The 21,792-nt window shown below is 43.5% G+C and overlaps 1 protein-coding gene across 2 annotated transcripts in view; it reads left to right on the top strand.

Annotated features, from left to right (window-relative positions):
* ATF6 (activating transcription factor 6) overlaps positions 1-21,792 on the top strand; it is a 72,856-nt gene that overhangs the window by 25,131 nt on the left and 25,933 nt on the right. Inside the window, exons 12-14 of one of the 2 annotated variants that reach the window (XM_032192508.1) lie at positions 34-136; positions 1,251-1,315; positions 5,327-5,438. In XM_032192508.1, the coding sequence (XP_032048399.1) occupies positions 34-136; positions 1,251-1,315; positions 5,327-5,438 (280 nt within the window). Of the gene's footprint in view, positions 1-33; positions 137-1,250; positions 1,316-5,323; positions 5,439-21,792 lie in introns of both variants that reach the window. The other variant, XM_032192507.1, reaches the window with a different exon arrangement.

The following is a 21,792-nucleotide window of genomic DNA, read 5'->3' as shown; positions in this document are numbered from 1 at the left end:
TCATGCTGTGTTGTGTTTGTTGTTTGTTTTTAGGCTAAATCATGAACTTCGAGGGTGGGTTCATAGACATGAAGTGGAAAGAACAAGGTCTAGAAGGCTGTCAAATAGCAAACAGCAGAAAGCACGGGTTACACAGGTAGGCAGGTTTATACTGGTGAGTCAGTATCGTGACAGGTTAATATAAAACATAACATAAACATAAAAATAAACATACCACAAAAATATTCAATGTTACTTGTCTATGCTTGTTATTATATACCAGAGTAGCAAGAGTGCCTGTAATTAGGGTTACCAAACGCTTGCCATTTTAAATTGCTGTTTTTGGTTGATAATTGTGTGTCCAGAGTTCTTGTTGGGAATACAATTTTTCATTCTTGGTCTCAAATTATTTTTTAGCAGTCCTCAAAACATATTAGTTGATCTCTAAAATTAAACCTTTTATATGACTTCTCTGTAAGGTTGTGTAAGGTTAAACGGTTGATGGAGAAACACAACCTACTGCACATTGATCAGGCTGACTGGTAAGAGGCACAGCTGATTGTTGAAATATTTCTTGCTAAAAGGATACATTTTGGGTAAGAGTACAGAATTATGAGATTTCTGTTCATATTTCCCCTTTTTAAAAATGCCTTTCATCTACATGGCTTATCGATAGCAAGGATGTAATTAAGAGCATGAATTTTTGAAGTCTTTCATTTGATTAAGAGATAGGAACAGCCTTAAAAGGAATTGAACTTCACACTGTGGGCAACACAACACGCTTCTAGAGAAAAATTGTTGAATATTAAACTTCTCACCGATGTCCAAAAGACATCAGTGAGATGTCAAAGGTAAGGCAAGTTCAGGTGTTTCTCGTGTCTCAAACACAAGAGGTGTGCTGTGGGTAGTACATTTTGGCAGAGAGACAAAGTGAATATGACCTAAAAGAATGTATGCAACTACTGTGTATAGTACCTGCATCTCTTATTTGTGTCTGAGCGTGTGACTTTAAATTTGGCTGTATTAAAACACTTGCTTTTTTCTTTGATTCCAGCTTGATTGCTGGTTACCATTTCAGTTAGTCACTTGTCACCAGTGAAAAAATGTGCATTCATTGTCCAAGGGCACTAATTAACCCCTGTACCTCCGTAAATATTCACTCTGCTACATCTGTGCTTCATGTTTTTTGTAGTGCAAAACCAAGAGGATGTTTATTGTTTTACATTTATCTTTTTTTTTTTTTTTTTTTTTTTTTTTTACCTCTTTTTCAGAGCTCCCTCAGTAAGAAAGTAGATTCCCAGCTAATGGCCATGCCTTATACAGACACCAGCCTCAGGTAAGGCAAAATAATTGCTTTATTTTTGCTCTTTACTTACTAACGTCATTTCTCACCAACGGCTGGTGAAAAATGCTTATTTTCACCTTGTCAGGTTTCTTAAGTGAGGGGCTAGCTACATTTATTGGCCTAATTTCCATCCCTAGCTGCTTCTAATGTTTCAACCTACACGTAGAGGAACCCTTATATCACAGCTCTTTTCTGGGGTCTTCCTACCAAGAAGTCTGAAGAAAATCATTACTTCACTCAGCAGGGTCCCTCCCTAAACAAATCAACAGATTTGAATCGTTAAGGGGAAGTACAAGGGGGGTTGTTTTGGGACTGCCCTCTCCTGCTCACCTGTCCTGTCCATCTTCCTGGAGGATAGGAAAAGCTGGAGAGAAAAGCTTAAGGAAAATAAAAATTCTCTCTCCTGAATTCTCTGTGACAGTGTTTAAAAGGATCTCTGTTTCAAAGTGGCAAGGAAGGATAAGGAAAATGGAGTACAAAGTGGACTTTTTATTGAAGGAACATACCTGAAATGTTGCTATTGAAAGTAAGACAGCTGTGGACCTTCTGTTTGTATTGCAGCAGCTTTGAAAGCAGGATAGTCTGGGAGAAGATAGTGATCTGTAGGCAAGTGTTCTGGAAACGAGGCTGGCAAAAAAAAAAAAAAGAGCTTTCTTAGTTCTACAGGCAGATGCAGGATGACCGACAAGCTTATTCTCATGGCATAAGGTAGTTTATATACATGCCTGCATTACTCCTAAAAAAAAAAAAAAAAAGTATTGAGATTATTAAAAACAATCTGTGACATGCAGCTCCGCATGGTATAATTTACTGTGCTCAGAAAGAAGTGAGTGGTTTTTTTCTGGACAAATGATGTTTAAGTGAACAGGACCAGTGAGTGAGTCATGGCAGCTGCTTGCTGGGACCGTCCTGGAACTGCTAAGAACATAGAACAGGCTTCCAGTTTCTCCCTGAGACATCAGCTATTAGATGCTCCATGAAATCACAGAATTGCAGAATAATTAAAGTTGTGAGGCATCTCTGGCGATGTCCAGTCCAACCTCCTACTTGAAGAAGGTTTAATTTCAAGTGGCTCAGGGTGATGTCCAGCAGAGTTTTGAGTATCTCCTGAAGGAGAGATGCCACCAGCTCTCTCGGCACTTGTCCCAGGGCTACACCACTGCCGTTGTGAAATGTTATTCCCTTGTAGCCAGCTGGAATTTTTCCTGTAGTAATTTGTGGCTGCTGCCTCTTACCCTTTCACTGTGCATCTGTCAGAAGAGACTGACTGCCTCTATCTCCTTGTAAGCCCCCGGTAGGAAGCTGAGGATTGCAGTCGGAGCCCCTTCAACCTTCTCTTCTCCAGGCTGAACAAACCCTGCTCCCTCTGCCTCCTGTCTCTCCTTGCACATCCTGTGCTCCAGGTGCTGACGGTCATGCAGTTGCTGCCCAGATGTGTTGCTGACTTGCATTTGGCTGCTCTGCCAGGACCTCAGCTCCTTCCTGCAGCCCATGTGCTTCATCACTGGGAAGACAGGAAAGATGCTGTTTATCTAAGTTTGTCATTGATGCTATCCATGAGGCACTGCCTTTGGAAAACTATTAATGAGCTAGGAGTTTGTCTGCAAATGTCTAAGTCAAAAACTAAGCTACTTGTAAGCTTTCTGATACTTAACATAAGTGCATGCAGACAGCCACAAAGCTTTTGTTAATGATGCAAGTGCCATTATTCGGAGCATGCTGTCAAGACTTCTTTTTAGTATTGGTCTTGCGCCTGGAATTTGAGTGACTGTTTCCTTCTGAAATAGCCTTATTGTTGACCTGTGGATCTCGGGTGAATCCATGAATAAGAGGACATTAATAGGGTTTGGATTCATCTTTGTGGTGCTGATGATATCAGCAGTGATGTAAAGTGTTGCAGTGAAGTCAAAGCAGAGCAAGATCAAAATGAAGATGACTTCAAAAATCATTAAACACCCCCAACCCACTTCAGTCCTTTTAGCTTTCATCGGGGGTTATTTTGATGAGGCTTTCTGCAAATGTGTATTTGGGGCTCTGGATATCAAGTGCTAAAAGACTCTCCAGCTTTTTTCCTGTTTCTGAATTTTGCACTATTAAAATCGTGGTTCTTGGTGAATAAAGCACTGTGTCCACAGCCTCACTCCTTGAACAACAGTCTTGCACCATGCTTGTGCTTGGTGATGCATAACAGAGAGCCCTTATAACTCTGAAAACCATGAAGACTTATTTATATCATAATAAGTGGACAGATTCAGCACCACCTTTTGGATACATATTTAATATGATGCTTTCTTGTAATATGGTAAGGTATTGCTAAAAAAATTTGGTATCTTTGTAGCTGGTTTTGGATCTTCAATCTCTTTCTTTCCTTCACGGAGCAGTCCATAGTGAGTGCTCTTAACTGCACACAGGTCAACATGGTGTACTACCAGTAATTACTGGTGTTACTGGGAGTTTGGAGCTGGCGATGAACCTGTTCCATGGAACCAGCAGAGCTCAGGGAAGGCCCAGTGGTTTCCAAGTGCTTTGGAACAACTTTCTCCTGTGGCTGGATTTAGAGTTATAAAAGGCTGTTTTCCAGGTCGAGCTGGATCTTCTGTAGCGTGGGCGAGCAAACGGAACTGTGGGACCTATTTCAGTTTTCAGGATGTGTTTTTACAAAGCAATACGTGGGTGTGATGCCTTTTATCACAGTGCAACTTCAATGCCGAATCTCAGGGGTGTTCTAGTGGGCCTACGTGTTTTTGTGAATGAGTAATCGAGTTCAGATTAGCTTGGATCTTTGTTTCCTGTGCGTGAAGGACATGATCTGATCCCTCACTTGCATAGGGCTGCTAATGAGGATATATGGAACAGCACTGCCTACTCTTAATCCCCCAGGACTTTCACCCCCCATTTCATTAAAGGGGAGCCTGGCTTGGCAGCTGCAGTCCTCTGATTGCAGCAAGGCAAGATTAGCAGTAGGAGAGGAGATAATGGTGGCCTGCTATTACTGCTGCTCAAGAAAATCACTTGATGATATATTTGAGCCTTGTTTTCTTTGCGTAGTTATGTATATTATAGAAACATACCAAAATAATCTAAATGAGCCACCGTATTTTAAAATCTGGGTCAGCACAAGACAGTTTGGGAGGAGCAGGCTCATCAGTGATGGTGCCACAAATACTGCAAACAGATAGCATGCTATTAACGTGGGGAAGAATTCAAATAACTGGTTGAAGATCCAGCTAATGGTTTGTCTAAGTACAGCTTTCCCATTTGATTAAATATGTTATTTTTGAGTGGGAATGGGATGATAGCAATATCTGCTGGGAATTTCTCACCTTTCCAAGATAAACAGTGGATAAGTACCACGATTGCCTGACTTGCCAGTGTGTCTGCTTAGAATATTTCAGACGGTGTCTTTTCCTCATGTCTGATATCAGTAAGATGAGAATTGTGAAAAAGTATGAATTATATGAACGTTACGAATATCTTATTTTTGCTCCACTGTCTAAATAGAAAATCAAGAGCAAATCTGTGAATTGACCAAAGGCATAAAAAGAAGGCAGGTGAGAGAGAAGACGAAGTTGCCACTTACAAGTAAATAAATCAAAAACTGATTAAATGTTTTGATTTTTCATTTCAGAATAACATTTGGTTTTAAAATCTGCTATGATCTGTTTTCAGAAGTCATCGCAAATTTCCAGACGTTTTAGATTGATTTGAAACTTTTTATTGTTGTTGTTGAGCTAGTATGTGGCTTTTTGCTAGCCTCCAAAGCATGGTCAAAATTAAGCCTGAAACAATTTCCTGGGGCAAGACTTTTAAAGCACTTTGAACTTTCAAAAAGTACGCAGTAGTTCTCACTGTCTTCACCTATGTTTAATGTTCCTTGTGCTGCTCTCAGTGCATAAAGATCTGCTGTTCTTTTGAAAAGCAGGTGTTTATAGCCACTGTCTCACTGAAGTTAAGTTTCTTGTGTCTAAAATAATTACCTTCCCCCCTTCTTTATTTCAGCAGGAACTCAGGGAACGAGCTGCAAGTGTATTATGCCTCTCCAAGGAGCTATCAAGACTTCCTTGAAGCTATTCGCAGAAGGGAAGACACATTCTACGTGGTGTCATTTCGCAGAGTAAGTTTATATCAATCTGTAAGACTGTTTCTAACACCGTACCTCTTTCCTTGTGATACAAAAGATGATGTCGTCAAGGTTGAAGCTAAATTCGTTTCTTCGTGAGTGATGCCTCAGCATGAACTTCACAGTAAAATGGCCAGATCATGGTCTTTTCAAAATATGCCTATCGTGGTTAGGAATGGAAAGAGAACTTTTCAGGAAATGTTGCAGTGCACAGGCAAGACAGCATGAAATTGTATGAGAAGCACAGAGAAGCAGGATTGAGGGAGTATCTGGAGGTGAGAGGCAGTCTGCAAAGAAGGGGTCTTCCTCTTTGTGTAGTAAAAACTGCACAGAGAGGTAAAACACTGTAAATAAGTAAAACACTGATGCAATTTCATCAGGTAACTGGGACTGTTTGTTAGACACTGTTGCTGAAAAGTTATTGACTGGTATAGTTAAAACATGAGGTTGTCGAGTTGTTTAATCTCAGCATAGATGAGGTATGAGCACTATGCCTTCTGATTGAATAACTTTTTTTTCTGGAAACAGTCATAAAATCCTCCAAAGCCAGCATATGATCCCTGCTACTCTGCAAGAATTGGAGAGTGGAGTTTCATTGCTCTTCCTGGGCTGCCACCCTGCTCATTTTTCCAGATGTGCGATGTTTCTGTTACAGATTGTGCAGGCAAGGAAGGGATTAAGGAACACAATGACAGTTTGGAGAGGGAATCTGTGCAGGGCCAAGCACAGTAAGCTCTAAAGAGACAGAACCATTCTGTGAGTGTTGTAAATGTGTTAAAAGCTCTTTCAGGGTGTATGTGGCACAGAGCTGTGCTTAAAGGCATTCAGCTTTGCGTGTGCACCTCATCATATCAGGGCAGATTGGCAAATCTGCTTTGCCAATTTCTTCCTCTCAGCCACTCTCCTCCCAGCCCTGGCTTGACATGTGTAAAACAACAAATGGTCCAAACCAATTCTTTTTTTTAAAGTGATCAGGATTGGTGAAAGTGTTCAATGAAACCGAGAGGCACCAATTTTTTAAAAAATAAGTGATTGTGTTGCTCTGTCAAGCTCTTTACCACAGCAGTTTTATGGTCAGATGCTTGGTGGGAATGAAGGGAGTGTTCAGAGTTGTGTAAGGAGAACTGGCCTTCTGACAAGCCTGTGCCTGCTTTGAGAACAGGGCATAAAGTTCTGGGTTGATGCAATACCCACTGGACCTGACTTGTAGTTAAACACTTACTCATGATAGCAGGCCAATAATCAGAGTGGTTAACTAGATATTTGTTTAATAGGTGTAAAAACCTTTTGTGCTTCAGGGTACAGGAAGAAATGTACCCTGGGCACAAATTAATTCTGCTAGCTCAACATAACATTATTTTTATCTTCCCCTAAAATAGTCTCATTTGAGGTTTTCTGTGTCCCATATTGTGGCTGTACAGGGCTTTTCTGCTGGTTTGTGACTTGTAAGTTGAGACGGATGATCTCTTTTCTGTCCGTGCTGGAACACAGCATCAGCTTGTGCTCCAGCGTTGTCTGGCATAGCCTCACATTTGCAGCACAGTTGGTGAGAAAAAGCTGTTTCAAAACTGGAATTACAGATGTGTGATGGCCAGAGTGGCGTTGAAGCAAGGATAGCTACAGGAGCAAGAAGCTGCTTGGGATCTGGCAAGGGAAGTCATCAAGGCCGACAGTGGTTAGAACAGCAATTTGTGGGTGGGAGAGTTTGTTTCCTTTGTCTTGCAAGGTCTTGATGGGTCCTGAGACTTCTCTCCTGCATTTTTGGCCCAGGCCTGAACCTGGGCTCATAGCTCGCTAGGCCTCCTGCCTTGCTGTTTTGCAGTGGGCACGGATCGGGTGGCATGCATGTGTGTGTGCTTTTGCAAGGCTGAGAGCTTGGGCACTGCCAAATCTTGTGCCCGTGTAAAGCCTCAGCAAAGCTGATTTACACCCTGCTTTAGAGGGTTGAGTTTCAGAGCTGAGAGTGGAGATGTCCTCAGTTGCTCCAGCTGAGGAGGACATCTCCCCACACCTTCAAGGAGAGGACACAGACCTCAGAGATCAGAATTAGGATTCCAGACAGCGATAACAGTGATTACAGACAGAGTCGTGTTACTGTTTGTCTAGATATGTTTGTCATACTATTTCCTTAAAAGATTACTTAAAAGAAAACCACTGTATCCAGTTACTATTGTTTCCTGCCTCAGGACTCTCGTGTCTCTCTGCCCCACGTAAATCAATGTATGTACATATGTAAGTTTGGGTAACACATCCCCGTTTGGTCTGGTCTGCAGTAACTTCCTTAACGTGTGAAATATATGTATTTAGAGGAGATTCAGGCAAAACAAAAATAGTACTTTTGGTAGGATGAGGATTCTGTAAGGGTTCAAGAGAAATATGAGATTAGTTTCCAGTGTTGGGATTACTGGCTTGTGTCACAAGACTGGAATTTTGTTATTAACTATTTGGCACGTTCTGCTGTTCTTTCAGCTAACAACACAAACATAGCCAGCACCAGGCTCTGCGTACCCTGAGGATGAGTAGAAGGGGGTGGAGAATTGATCATAAAAGCTTTTTTTCTGGAAACTCAGAGCAAAAAGCAGGGTAGTGTTTGTGTACTTCTTCACTTTCTGTCCTTGCTGCAGTCCACCTGAATGCAAGCACTGGTGCACAGGTTCTGTTCATGTTGTGTGTCCTGTTGGATTAATGACCCAGAAGTTGGCAGCTTTCATTTGGACTCGCAGAGCTGTCCTTGGAAATCAGAGTGAGTCTTGTGCCACCGAATTCCTATTGCTTGGCTCTGCTCTATTACAAGGAGAGGTTTGGGGACTTTTAAAAAAGCAGCTCTGAAGTTTATATGGCAGCAAAGCTGTGGGTATTTCTGTTTTATGAATGAAACGTCCTCAAATTGAAGGCAGTTCCATGCACCACCTCATTGGTTATTTTAACAGGGCAAACCTGATGAAGTGACAAGTTCTGCCCTCAGGCACTTTTCAATGGGAATTGGATTTTTCTGTGAGACAGGAGAAGGGAGTCCTGCACAGCCTGAGGGGTGCCATCGGGCCCTTTCTCCTTCGCAGCCCCACTGACTTTTTCTCAGGACCACAGTTCCTTCCCACTGGTGACTGGGAGCCGAGAGAGGGGACCGATTTCCTCCTTAGCATTAAGAGTCACTCGTGTTGCTTGCTCGCTTGCCCAAGGTAGAAGGCAGTGCGTGGAGATGATGGGTTTTATTCTTCTGTCTGGCCCTGTGCTATGCAGACACTCCAAAAATAAATAGGATGTTAGCAGTGGTACCGCAACGACTGAATTTCTCATGGTCTCATCAATTTTGTTTTCTTTCCTTGCATTGGAAGGCTTGCGTGTGTGCCTATCACTGTTGGAGTTTTCTTTTGTTTTCTTCTTTTTCTCTTTTTCTTTTTTTGTTGAAGAGGACAGAGGAGAATAAAGTAGTACTTGGATCCACTAAGCCCATATATGAGGCAGGACTTTCACTCTGAGAGACTACAAAAATTGTTTTTCTGCAATTGCCAGGGGACTCGAATGTCATTTTTTAACAAGAAATATGTAGCTGACAGCAAACAACGAAGCCTTTGAATGAAGCCAGTGCTGTCTCCCAGCTCTGCCAGGCCTCAGCAGCTAACATCCCTTAGCCAAGGCTTGTCACCATTTATTTCTTCAGATATTAACTCATTAATTTCATCTTTTTTTTTCACATTACTTACCTTTTAGGAAGCCCTTGTTCAGCTTTCCTTTAGCATTGCAGAACATGACACGTGGAAATGTACCAAAATACACATGCACACCTGCGGCCCTCTGCTGTCCCCAGACACTCCAGCGCTCAGAAGCCATTTGTTTGCAGCATGGGTCTAAGTTGTGCTGTTTGGGGTGGATTTGGAGAGTCTGTTTAGAGCTGAGAGGTCCGTGCAGTGAGTACTGAAAGCAAGTTGCCATGAAGGTTTGAAAAAGAGTGCCACAAACTGAGCTCTGCTGCTAGCTCTAGCCAGAGGAGAACGGCATGGGCATGGAGGCCTCATTCTGGTACAGTGGTCTGTAGAAATGTCTGAAAGCACTGCGTGGTGGAAAAGACAGCGATTGGGGTGAGGAACCATGGTCCTGATTTGTCATGTTTTAAGTAGCTTTCCCTCGCTGTCCCCAGATGGAGCGGAGGCCGGTGAGGTTTGTCACCTCACTGAACCGTGTTGGAGCCTGCAGTTGGTGCCGACCCTTCCTTCCATTTCTCCCAGGTCTCAGAGGCAGAGTTCAGAGTCTGTTGCTCTGCCAACACCTTTGATTTCTGCCCTTTGACACCTGTGACACCAAACCTGCTCGAGCTGTTCTAAAATCCCAGCGAAGCATGGCCATGAAATTCAGAGTAGTTGCCGTAACGTGAGGGAGCACCTGGCTGCCACGGCGCTTCCCCTGCAGGCCTGGCACTGCCTGGCACAGAGGCTGGTCTTTCTCAGAGCTCACATCTATTTGGCCACGGAGTATTCAGGCCTTGAGATTGTTTCTAGAGTTGCTTTGGTAACTTACATACAATAGGATGTTTGCTGCTGCTGCTGGTTCCAAGTGAGCTACAGCCAACTGCACGAAGATTGCTGTGGAAGTGGTGGGAAGTTTGGCTGGTATCGTGCTCTGAGAGGGTGAACGTTGCTGATAGGGCACAGAAGGTAGGAAAAGAGAACAGCAGATAGGAACAGAACTTTTCTGAAGACAATTGTGTGTTTTCTGGCCTATCTTAGCTGCTTTTAAAAACACGCGTAGCTAACAATTTGAAAGGCAGTTGAGTAAGTAGCTGAAGAAAACATCCCTTCCAATTTACTTTGACCTGCAAATGCTGCCTCACATCCCCACGCTGCTCGTGTGGTTAGGGTCAGAGTCCCCTCGGCCTCCCATGGGTAAGCAGTGGATTTCACTGTCCCTCATCAGAGACGCTTTGCTGGCATCTGTGTAGGCTTATTAAGGACAAGGACATTTTTTAGGGTAACTGTAATTACTTACATTAAGGAAGGCCACTAACATTCCCTTTCTCTATTTATTTCAAAGCACAGATGTCTCCTGCTATCAAAGGTTGCCAACTACATTTAAACAGTGCACATACAATGTCTTACAGCATGTTGCAGTAAAAAATGCATATTATAATTTGATTCTGGTTATTATGTATTAGAGCAAGGGCAACGCTGGCCCTATGGAAATCATTGGCAAAGCCATTACCAACTTCACCAAAACCAGAAGTTCTCTTTGCCAGTGTGTTTCAGTGCCGTGACACATAAACCACAGAGCTTCAGATAAATATTTTATTTGAGGATGTGAATTTCTGGTCCTAAAAACCAACATCTGGAACAAACATTGAAGGATTTCTCAAGTTCTGCAACAAGTTTTCACTGAAGTAATTACACCAAATTTAAATCACAGCTTTTGTTCTTTCTTTGTCAGTATCTTTGTGTGAACACTCAGTGTGCTAGGAATAAAAATATCTGATTCGTGTTTTGCTTTTGTGGGTAATAAGCTTGTGATGTGTTAATTGTGTTGGGGATGATCTATTGCTTTCAGGCAGCAAAGGATTACAACATGTTGAAAAAAAAAGTTGTTTTGTTTTTTGAGAGGAGACCATAGGTTTCCACTGGGGCAGAGATGTGTGTGGTGCAACGTGATCTCGAAATAGAAGTTCTGCGCCGTGCCTGCTTTGCAGAAAGGCGACCAAAGCTCAGACAGTAGCTGCGATGTCCCCGGGGTCTCGCAGTGGCAGAACGGTGTGCACAGTAAGAGCATAACCAGGATGGTTGTTTGAGATGTCATCTGACCTCGTTCCTCATCCCAGTTAGCCCTCATTTCTGTTCTGTCATCAGGTAAGCTGCTGGGAAGGACCAAAGCACTGCTGCTAAAGGCGTTGCCTTGCTGAAACGGTTGTGTGGCAGTAGTTTGCTGTGCTACACGGTTTTGGCAATAGTTGGCATTTATTCAGTTGCAATTCATTGCAGGCTTGATGCCGTATGCGTCCTGCAGGCAAAACTGCCTCGTGATAAGTTGGCTTCGTATGATATTTCATAGCCATCAATTCAGTCCAAACATAAGCTTTTCTCCTATTTTGTTACGTTTGGCAAAGGGTGGTGTTTTTATTGACCATGTAGTTTTCTTCTCCTTGTGTATTTCTGTGGATAAGGATGTATCACTTGGTCTCACATTCAGATAAAGGGCAGACTTGCATTTAATTTGACTCAGATAAAACGAGACCCACAGAGTACTGCTACTCCTAAAGACAAAGTATCTAATTTGTAAGTTTGAGTCTTGTGGATTTGCAACTGCTGCAAGTTAAAATGCAGCTTTTCAAAAGATTTTTACAAATTCCCCTTTTTCCTGGGGAACCTGACCTTTGCTGTTGAGAGAAAAAATGTCTTTGACCTAGGAATTTAAGATCTCGTCCTATACAGTATGGAGACGCTGAGAATAATATGTGCTGAAAGAGCCAAGGCTAAGGGCATGGTATCCATAATAAGCTGCTTGTCGTTTTCAAAGCAGAGGTCACCCCTTAGCCTGTCTTCTTTGTGAAGCCAGACCTTGTCTCTTTGGGGAAAAAAAAATATCTGAGAAAGCAGGCAGTGTGTGTGATTGTACCTCATCGTGCCCTGGAGCTTAGCAAGCTGACCTCTGTCAAATTATGGCTGCAATTGACTTTCAGATCTGAAAATCTTTTATGAAAACCTGTTTCCATCTGAGTGTCACTAGTGAAAATGAATCCTGCCCTGCTGCACACTTTGCTTCCCTCGTTTCTAGCTGAGCTGTGGATTCTCTCCGTGAACATTTCTTCTCCCAAAGCCCACGTATCCCTCTGAAAACGTGAAATAAGCTTGCTTTTTGGCCTTTCTTCAGCTGTCACCCCCTGGTGCGAAATATTTCTGGTAGGCAGGGAGAAGGGGAGAGCTGACTGTCAGAGGGACTGAGAGGTGGAGAAGGAAGTTGTCTAGATGCTCGTCTAGGAAATGGTGCTTGTGATAGCGTCTTAAGGCTGTTCTTGCTTAGTCTAAAAATCTCCAGAAAGAAATTGAATAATCTAAAATCAAGTCTGAAAATGTGTGTTGGTTTACACAGCGCAAATGGCCCTAGTTGAGTCCTGGGATTAGCAAAATAAGTGCTTAAGAAAACAACTCCAAGTTTCAGTAACAGGACGTTCAAAGTAGGGGGGTTTATGCTTCTAGATAAGGGCCAGCAATTCCTTAGAAAACGTCTCTCTCAGTGCCTTATAATATTTCCAGCAAAGCTTCTGAAGTTTCCTTCATTTCTCAGTGCAATGCCTGGAAGTTTTATTCCTGTCTCGTGGTACCAAGGGTGAAGAAAGGAGGGCTGGGCTGGGCTTTAGAGGGCTGGCATCCAGGAGAGCAGGCTGAGACGAAGGAAGAGAAGGAGCCAGGCAATGAGGCACCTCTGCTGGAGTGAGTGCAAGCCAAAGGGGAGCAGCCAGCAAGTACCAGCTGCTCCGTAGCCTCTTCGGGGCAGCAGCTGTTTGGCTCAGCTGGCTGCAAACAGTGGTCAGGAGGACCAGGACAAGAATGCAAAAAGTGTTCCTGCGGAGAGAGGTAATGCCTGTCGCATCAAGTGGGGTTTTGTTTCACTTGGAGATGTCTGCTCTGTTGCTGGCTCTCCAAGGCGCTGAGGAAGCAAGCTCTCCATCACTCTGCTTTTTATCTCCTTGGGGTCCCGTCGAACCTCTCTGTCCTCCGCATAAAATTGAGAATAAACGTGGTGTTGGGGACAGATGTATGAGCACAGACAGCAAGTCACTCAAATATGTCTGGCATGGACCAAAAGACACTCTTGACTTTTGTGTGCATCGTCTTGATCCGCTTGTCGTCTTTCTGTATGGTTGCTGGAACTTCATGAATCATATTAATGCCGTCACTGAACTGCTTGCAGCCTCATATGTCCCAGGCCTAACTAATACTTTGTTATTTTTAAACTAGTGTTTGGAAGGACAACATACACTGGAGATAATTACAGTGAAAATAGAACATACTGCAAAAAATGTCTCCAAAACCTAAACTGGTTGCAGACAGATGTGACCAGTAATGGCATACATTTATTTAAAATGTGCTGCATGCCTGACAGGCAGGGAGCTGTGGGCAAGAAATAGAGGAAGATTGTTGGGTTTGGAAAGCCTCTGTAAAAGACCCACTGCTTCTGAAATTGGTGCGGACATCGGATAGAGAAGGATAACTGGGAAGTGTGGGAGGAAGATGTGATTATAAAGTGGGAATTGTCTCCGTGCAGGAAGTGACAGCAGTGTCTCTTATTAAGAGCAGGGAACGGGCACTTGCCAGCAGCAGGGCGTGCAGGAACATGAGTGTATCCACGAACAAGCAGTGTGCAGTGCAGGAGAGCTGGCAGCGGAAATGCAGCTCTGAAGTAGTCCTCCTTTTTCAGGAAAAAGCCCAAATTTAGTAATATCTTAATAGTGCCAGATAGTAATGCTTTTTTCTTTAGTGATGGATTTGCATTCATTGAGGCAAATTTGGCTCAGAGTATTCTGAACAGTTCCCAGAAGTGAATGATGGGCTCTTATGATCTGTAGCAGTATTTAATTATGGAATGGATGCTAACAGAGCCCTAACTGCATAAAGACAGAAATCACAGAATCACAGAATTGTCTAGGTTGGAAGAGACCTCAAGACCATCGAGTCCAACCTCTGACCCAACACTAACAAGTCCTCCACGAAATGGTACCTTCGACTCCAGAGCTGCAGCACCCAGTAAGGCATTGACTTAGTGTTCAGTAGGAACAAGCTCCTGGGTGAAAAAACGACCTTAATGATCTTTCACGTACCTTCAGTGATGGTATATACAGAGAGCACCTTGCAGTATCCAAGCTTATTGTCTTAGTTGGACTTCGTGCTTTCACAGCTTTGGGGTACTGATTTTTTTCTGATTGTTTTCAGTATTTGTCTGACAGCCCTTGGTAGAGTCTTTATAAAATCAAGATGTGCAGAATTCAGATATGTTTGGCTTCCCTAAGCGCAGAGTTTGTGTCCACAGCAGAAATCCTACCTTTTAACAAATGTTAATCGTGATTACAGTATTGCATTTGAGAGCGTTATTTAAAGTCTTAGAAACACGTTTAGAGTTAATTCTTGTCAGGTGGAGTTATTTGCTTCCAGTTTGAATCACTCCTTTTGCCAGATTTTTAGCTGGACAGCACACAAAGCTTATTTTCTGAATCAAGAGCCCAGGTGTTATTATGAGTGTGTACAGCTTATCGCCACCTCCCACTGGACCAAACAGAAGACTTGACTTCCAGGTTTTATTTTTAAATCAGTTACACTCCTAGGACAAGACACATGACAAAATGAACTGTACGTTTTTATCTTTACACTGTTTTAAAACTTGTAACTGTCTTTGAAACTGTGACCAAAACATAAAACTTTTCTGCTTCTGAGACTCTTGGTTGCTTGTAGCTTATCTGCTGTGATAGAAAGACAACGACTGCAGAAATTCACTTAGTTCTCATAAAGAGGTAAGAACTAGTAGTCTCTTTGGCATCTAGATCTCCTTTCTGTGAGTCCTGGAAGGCAGCAGTTTCATTTCCATGGCCAGTCTTTTTTATTTGCTCTGTTTTACTCAAGTATTAGGACAGTTCTGTTCCAAAATCATATCCACAATGACTAGAGGTTCTTTAGAGAGTCCTGAATATGTGTGCTCTACCTGCAGCTTCTCATCCAGGTAATTCTTTTAAATTAAACTTCCATCACAGCTCCCAGCAAGGTGGACTTTTGCTCCTGACGGTTAACGTGGAGAAAGGGGTATGAGAACGAGAACATGTGCTTGATGCCTGGCGTGGCTTGCTCCTCGCCATCTCGTTGGAAAACTGCACTTCTGCCAGCACAGTTGATGAAAACTCTGGGTTTGGATCAGTGATTCAGAACTGGGAATATCTTGGGCTATGATGAGAAATCTTTCATGCTGGAAACCACTGCTCAGGAAATTCTCTTTGTGTTCTGATGGCAAGCAGATCAGTGAATAATTCTGGCACTAGAAAATACTTCTCAGCAAGAGGAGAGCTGTGCAGGAGGGGCACGTGAACAACTGACTCAGGGTGTGTGCACCACGAGAGTCCTAGGTAGAAATGGCTGGTGTGTTAAATGCCTGCTCTGGCAGTTCGTTTAGCAAAGCCCCACTAAGCGTGGCAGTGCTTGACAGGTTGTTGTTCCGTGGTTTCATGACTATGCAAGGTGAGGTCCGAATTGTCAGTTATCTCAAAGAGCGGTACCTTATATGAGGGAAAAAATCAAATTGTACACAATTAAGAGCTCCCTGTGATACGGGGAGATACACAGTCCGTCTTCTCCTGATTCAAGTCCAGCCAGGCGTGTGTGTATTAAGCAATGCTCTCCTACGAGACTGCAGAAATGGACATTCCCAAGCTGTTCCCCACTGATGGCTCCTTCCACGAAGCCTTGGCCAGCGGAGTTTCCTGGGCTGAGTCACTTGTTAGCATCTGGGAGGCCCTTGTTTAAACTTCCCAGGGAATCCGTACCTAGCTCTGCTTCCTAAGAACAGTCCCAAGTGCTCGAACCTGAACTTTCTGACCGGGATCAAGAGCTCAGTAACTAATCGCTGGGCACTAATGGCTGACAATGGGTTGGAAAGGGCCCATTTTGCTGTTTCAGGCAGTCTAAGGCCTGCGTCTCCAGAAGGGTATCTCCTTGACGTCAGGGAAATACACTGTGGGTTTCTCTTTGCTTTTGCTAAACCATCTGTTTGGTATTTGCTTACCAGCTGCGAGCTGTAACTCCCCGGCAGACAACCAAGGTGCTGCATCCAGTGTAGGCAAGAAGTTTCCTAGCTTCTCGAGCTCAGTTTCTGAAGAGCCAACATAGAGAAAAGTGTATAAAAATAACGTGGGTTAAAGTGGTTACACCTGGCTCCTGGCAGGTGTAACCATTGCTGTCCATTGTCCTCCTGCAGACTCAGGACCTCTTCAGGTGGCTCAAAGCTCACAGCCCTTGCAACTTACAAGTCTCTCCAAGTCTGAGTAGTTGATTTAAGAACTTACCTATTTGTTTATCAAAGTCGATTCCTGTAACTTAATTTTCATAGGAAATATAGCCCTAAGACAGATATGGATTAAAAGAAGGAAAAGAAACCCAGAGCCCTGAACCTTGGCTGTGGCACATTTTGTCTGATTCTGTTATAAATTACCTTTATCTGCTTGTAGCATTTTTCTGTTTGGAAAATACCCTGGTGAAGCCTTGCTACAGGTACTTTGTCTTGCATGAAATTACAGTACTGAATTTGACCCGTTGAACGATAAGTTACTGTGTTCCTCGACTGTGTTTCCCTCCCAGTAATGGCATGTGCAGTTTTTCCAGCACTGTGTGCACTTTACATCTGCTTATAAACACATTTCTGCGTGATCGTAGGGATAGAGGGAAATGTTCTGAAGCTCAGGGACTGCCTTGAGTTCACACAGTCTTTGTGCAGGTCAGGGGTGGCTCTGTAGAGGCAGGAGAGGTTCAAAGGGTAGGCAGGAAGGTAAATGAAAGAGGGCACATCCACCAGAACAAAGTAGCATGAGGCTTTTACTGTTTTCTCCCTCCCTTCGCACTGAGGGCCTGATGAGTTACACATGAAATCTTCATAGCAGGTAGAAGTTGTGTGGGAACTGTCATGAAACTCAGCCAAAAACTTCTCAGAACCCTCAGAAGCTCCAGAATTACCCGGAATTTCAGTGACCTGCTGGGATGTACATCAGGTGATGTTAGTCACGTCTAAAACATATCCTGTTCTCCAAGCTCTTGGTGTTTTCTTCTGCAGCTGGTGGTCTGGGTAAGGAAAAAGTAGAATAGATGGTATATCTTGAATTAACTTTTCACTTCATTGGTGAGTTAGGGAGGTAGAATAGAGCCAATGCATATTAAATGAGTTCATGGCAAGCTGAATGGGCCTCCAGCTGCATTTGAGGAGAGGATTGGGATTTAATTCCTGTCAAGGTGCTCCGTATTTCTCTGATACTTTGCAGAAATCGTGGTGAGATCGATGTTCAGTATTTTTCTGTAGAATTAAAACTACTACAGTAGTAAAAACAAAAAGGAGGATTCATACAGGAGCATGGTTCAGACATTAAAACACTGCAAAATATCTATAGCTTTAGATGTACATATGCAATTCATGTTATCCACACAGTCAGGTCAGTTATTTTGCAATAGCATTCGTAGTCTCATTGCCTAAGAGTACACCGATGTACCTACTTGTCTAAAAACTTTTGGGTATCATTCCTCACATCTTTATTCTGTGACCAGAATTCCAGTAGAGCCTTTTTTTGACTTAAAACTTTCCTGTGTTTTGAAACAGTTAGAAAAGCTGGAATCTCCAACTACTCAGTGAAATGTTATGAATGGGATGTCTCATTTTTAAAACCCTTAGTTATGGAAACACATCTCCTGCGGTTCTCTGATACGGTTGCATCATATTTTGCAGGATATTGGCAGAAAAAAAAATAAAATTAGCTTGAGGCTTCTACTTTCACAAAGAAAATGTACATAATTAGAATACTTAAAGGCAAAAGCATTTACCATGGTTCTAGATATTAGTAGCACACGTTGAGTGAGCTGTGTGCAGATCAAGGCAGAGAAATGCAGCCTTTTATTTGTTTGACGTCGCTGGCACCACCTCCCTGTACAGTGGAGTTTCTAAATAACCCTTAATAAAGAAGGATTTTGAAAAAAAAAAAATCCACTAGCAGCCGTGAGCAGTATTGCCAGTCAGTTTTTCACTCACTGACAAGTGCATGTTCCCAAAATCACAGGAGGGTTTGCCAGAGGGACCTCTGGAGGTGCCCAGACCGAAGCGGGAGTGCTGTCAGTCGTAGGTCAGGCCATGTGGGGTGGTCCAGGTGAGACCTGGGACCCTCTGTGGCTGGAGACCCCTTGCCCCTGTGCTGACTTGTTGCTGAGGGAGGGTCTGAACATCCCAAAGCACAGCGCATGGCTGCGGCACCTCGCTGGGTCGTTCAGCACCACAGAGCTGTGTGTGGCTCCGTTGTCTCTGCAGCTCCCTTCAGGTAGCTGTAGGTTGCTCCTAGGTAGGCCCCAGGCCTCCTCCCTGCCAGACTGAACCAGCCCAGCTTCCTTCATGCTCTTCATCTTCCACACGCCCCAGGCCTTGATGATCCTGACAGCTTCTGGCCCTTCTCCGGTTTCCCCACACGCATCTTCACCTGAACTGAGAGAGGGCGACCCACAACTTTAGGTGGTGTTCCACCTACGGACTGGGCAGTGCTGAACAGAAAGTGACAAAACTTCCCTGTCCACACTCCCCAGATTTAGTTTGGTTTGGCTGAGCGTTTCTCTTAAATTGTTTCAGACTGCTTGTACTGCTCTGTGCCCTCCCAGGCACCACGGATCCTCAAGCACCGTGCAAACTCCTCCTGCATTAAATGGTGACAGAAAAGCCGCTCCTGGTCTCTCCCAGCTCTCCCCAACACCTACCGTTACGTGGACTGAATTTCCTTCAGGAGATGCCTCCCTTCTGTGGATTTTGAAGGGAGCCTAGACGACTCTGTCAGGCAGCTAAAGCTGGAAAAAATTAATCTCCCCCTAAGTGGGGAGATGAAAGGCTTCTATTTGCTTGAGCCATGCTGTTTTAAATGTGGTTAGGAGTTGGCAAGTACTGATAGAAGAAAACACATTGCTCTCCAGGAAGAGCCGTACCACTGGGACTGTCGGGCCCAGCTCGCTATAGCTCGATATGTCTTTTGAGCAGTGTGCAGGACAGCATCTCTCTGCGTATTTCTCTTCCAAACGCCGACCTTTCGCTCTCTTTAATCTGGTGCCCGTGGCCTCACTCAGGCAGTTTCTGCAGCAGACAGACAGGCACACACGCAGTCACGAGATGGATGAGTGTGATGTTCCTGCACCAGTTTACAACCCTGCGATCAACCCCCGTTTATCCTTTTATTAGTCAGGCTTCACACAGGATCCGAGTTATCTATTGTCATGAGTAAAAACTCTTTTCCTAACAGCTGTTTTGGCCGTGAAAAGTGCGTGGTGCTTTGCATCTCTTGTCGTGCTCTAAGTTTTGATGGCTTGTGTGAATTCAAAAAAGGATCTCTTCTCTTCCCGAGCAAGATGAGCTGCTTCCAGTGATACCAGCGAGATTATTAAGCAGTCTGTCACCACCAGCAAGTTTCTGGTACTGTTATCTCCTTGATTTTGCATGCTCATGTGTCCTTCCTTGAGCCATTTTATTGTGCCATCAGGATGCTGCTTCCCTGCTGCTTGCAGAGATGAGGGGACTCTCAGAGGAGTTTGACAATTGCCAGGAGGAATCCCCCACATCAGGCATCTAGATCCTTTTGGCCACCAAGCGTGACTGAATTACGTAACTTATTTACGCCTTTAAGGGCTATTTTCCATCAGGTTTTGTTCTTGTTTTTGGTTTCAGGTTTTTGTTTTGGGGGAAAAAATGTTAAGAAATGTTTATAAACATTTTTCCTCTTATAAAATGAAGCCTGTTTCTAGAGCCAATTTACTACTTCTTCAGCAATACTAGAAATTCAAACAGAGCAGGCATTTGGCAACAACTGGACTCAGAATTGGGATTTAAAAGTGAAATGCAGCTACAAACTTGAAGAGGAGGGAGCTCATCAGGCTGGCTTGAGCTAACCAACAGGCAACAAAATGAAAAGAAACTTCATCTTCACAATCTTTATTTAACTAAGATTATTAGTAACAGAGGTGACAGCTTCTTTAACATTATTATACCGAGTATCTCTTTAATTAAAAGAAACTATGAATAGTTGATGAATCATCAGCTATAGAGATGTCCTGGGATCTGCAGAATGAGAAACATCTTTCCTACAAGCAGTTGTAATGCAATACACATTGCACGGTTTAAAACGCTGCCATCAACTCTGGATTTGGCCCACTGCATCTTGATATTAAAACCTTGCTGTCTCTGATCCGACATTTTAAGAAAAACAAAAGGCAACTTGGACTGGGAGCACCAGCCCCGGCCCGTGTGTGCCAGACCACCGTCCAGCCATCGGCGGCGCAGGAACTTCTCCTGTCCCTGCTGCCAAGACGTACAGAGACCCACCCAAGTCTGAGCTGAAGTCATTGCGGAGCTCCGGGTAAATCGAGGGGATTCAAGGAAAAATGCAGCCTCGCTGCTGGCTGGGAAGAGCGTTTGTTTCCTTGTTGTCTGCTTGCGTTTCCTCCTCTGTCTCCGAGGTTGCCTTGTTTTTTTGGGTTTGACAACGGCACCTGCGTTGATGGGGATTGTTTAAAGGCACGCTTCTGTTCAGCTTTGGCAGCATGTGGAAGGAGGAGGAAACTGTTTGCTGTAGGGAAATCAGAGGAGGCTGCTGTTGGACAGGCCAACAGGGGGAATGGAGGAGAGCACTCTGTGCTAGTGAGATCTGGGTTTCACTGTTAGGTGGAACCTTCAACAGGGCAGAAAGTAACTTGTAGAACTGGGATGCTTTTTAGGCAACTTTAATTGCATCTATTTAATGATGATTTTGACCTAGCATTTATTTGTGTTTGTTTTTTTTTTGACCTAGAATCATTTTGACCAATGACTTTTGACCTAGAATTTAATTCACACTATTACTTTATTCTCTCCTGTTATTGGCCTTGAAAGCTATTCCTGTTTCTGTGCTATTCACTGCTTTCTGTTTTTTTTCTCCTCCCATATACACCACCAGTGACTGTGAGATTTAAGTTGCTGTTGGCCAAGTGTAATTTTATCCCCTCCAACCATATCTGAGTCCAGTACTGTATTTGAATCCAGTGCCTGGCTGCGAAGGACATACATATTCTTTTTAAAGACAGAAACACGTGTCCCGAGATAAATCCCATGCTAGGTGTTCTGCTCAAGAATGCATCTGCTGACAGTCAGTATTTGGGCTAAAGAACTGTTTTTAGAAAAAGCATATTAGAAAAAGTGTTGCTGTTGCTGCAGAACACAAAAAGACAGTAATCTCAAACCAGGGGTGGATTTTGTTCCGCATGATTTAGGATGGAACACAACGTGATCAAATTAATTGCCTTCATTTAAAAAACGTTAAGGTTTTGATGCTACTGGACAGTTGTTTCTGGTTAGGGTTTTAAAGTTCACTTGCTTTCCTGACTAGCTCTATGTGTGGGCACATCTGCTGTATAACAAATGCATCTTCTGCTCTCCAAGGGAATTGTTTTGTCCAATGATTGTTCAATCCCAGAGCGGACTTCAGCAGCTATCCCTACCTCAGTGCTGTCAGTGTTTCTCCACTACTTTTCATGAGTGGGCTGCAGGTTAGTAAAACAGGGAAAGGGTGATGTAGAAGCATAATAATGAGAGACTCTTCCAAATTTGAAACATCCTGGCTGGTTAG

Source organism: Aythya fuligula, chromosome 8 (genome assembly GCF_009819795.1).
Source record: "Aythya fuligula isolate bAytFul2 chromosome 8, bAytFul2.pri, whole genome shotgun sequence".
Lineage (NCBI taxonomy): Eukaryota > Metazoa > Chordata > Aves > Anseriformes > Anatidae > Aythya > Aythya fuligula.
Note: the sequence above shows the minus strand (reverse complement) of the source record. Positions and strands in the feature narration are given on the sequence as shown.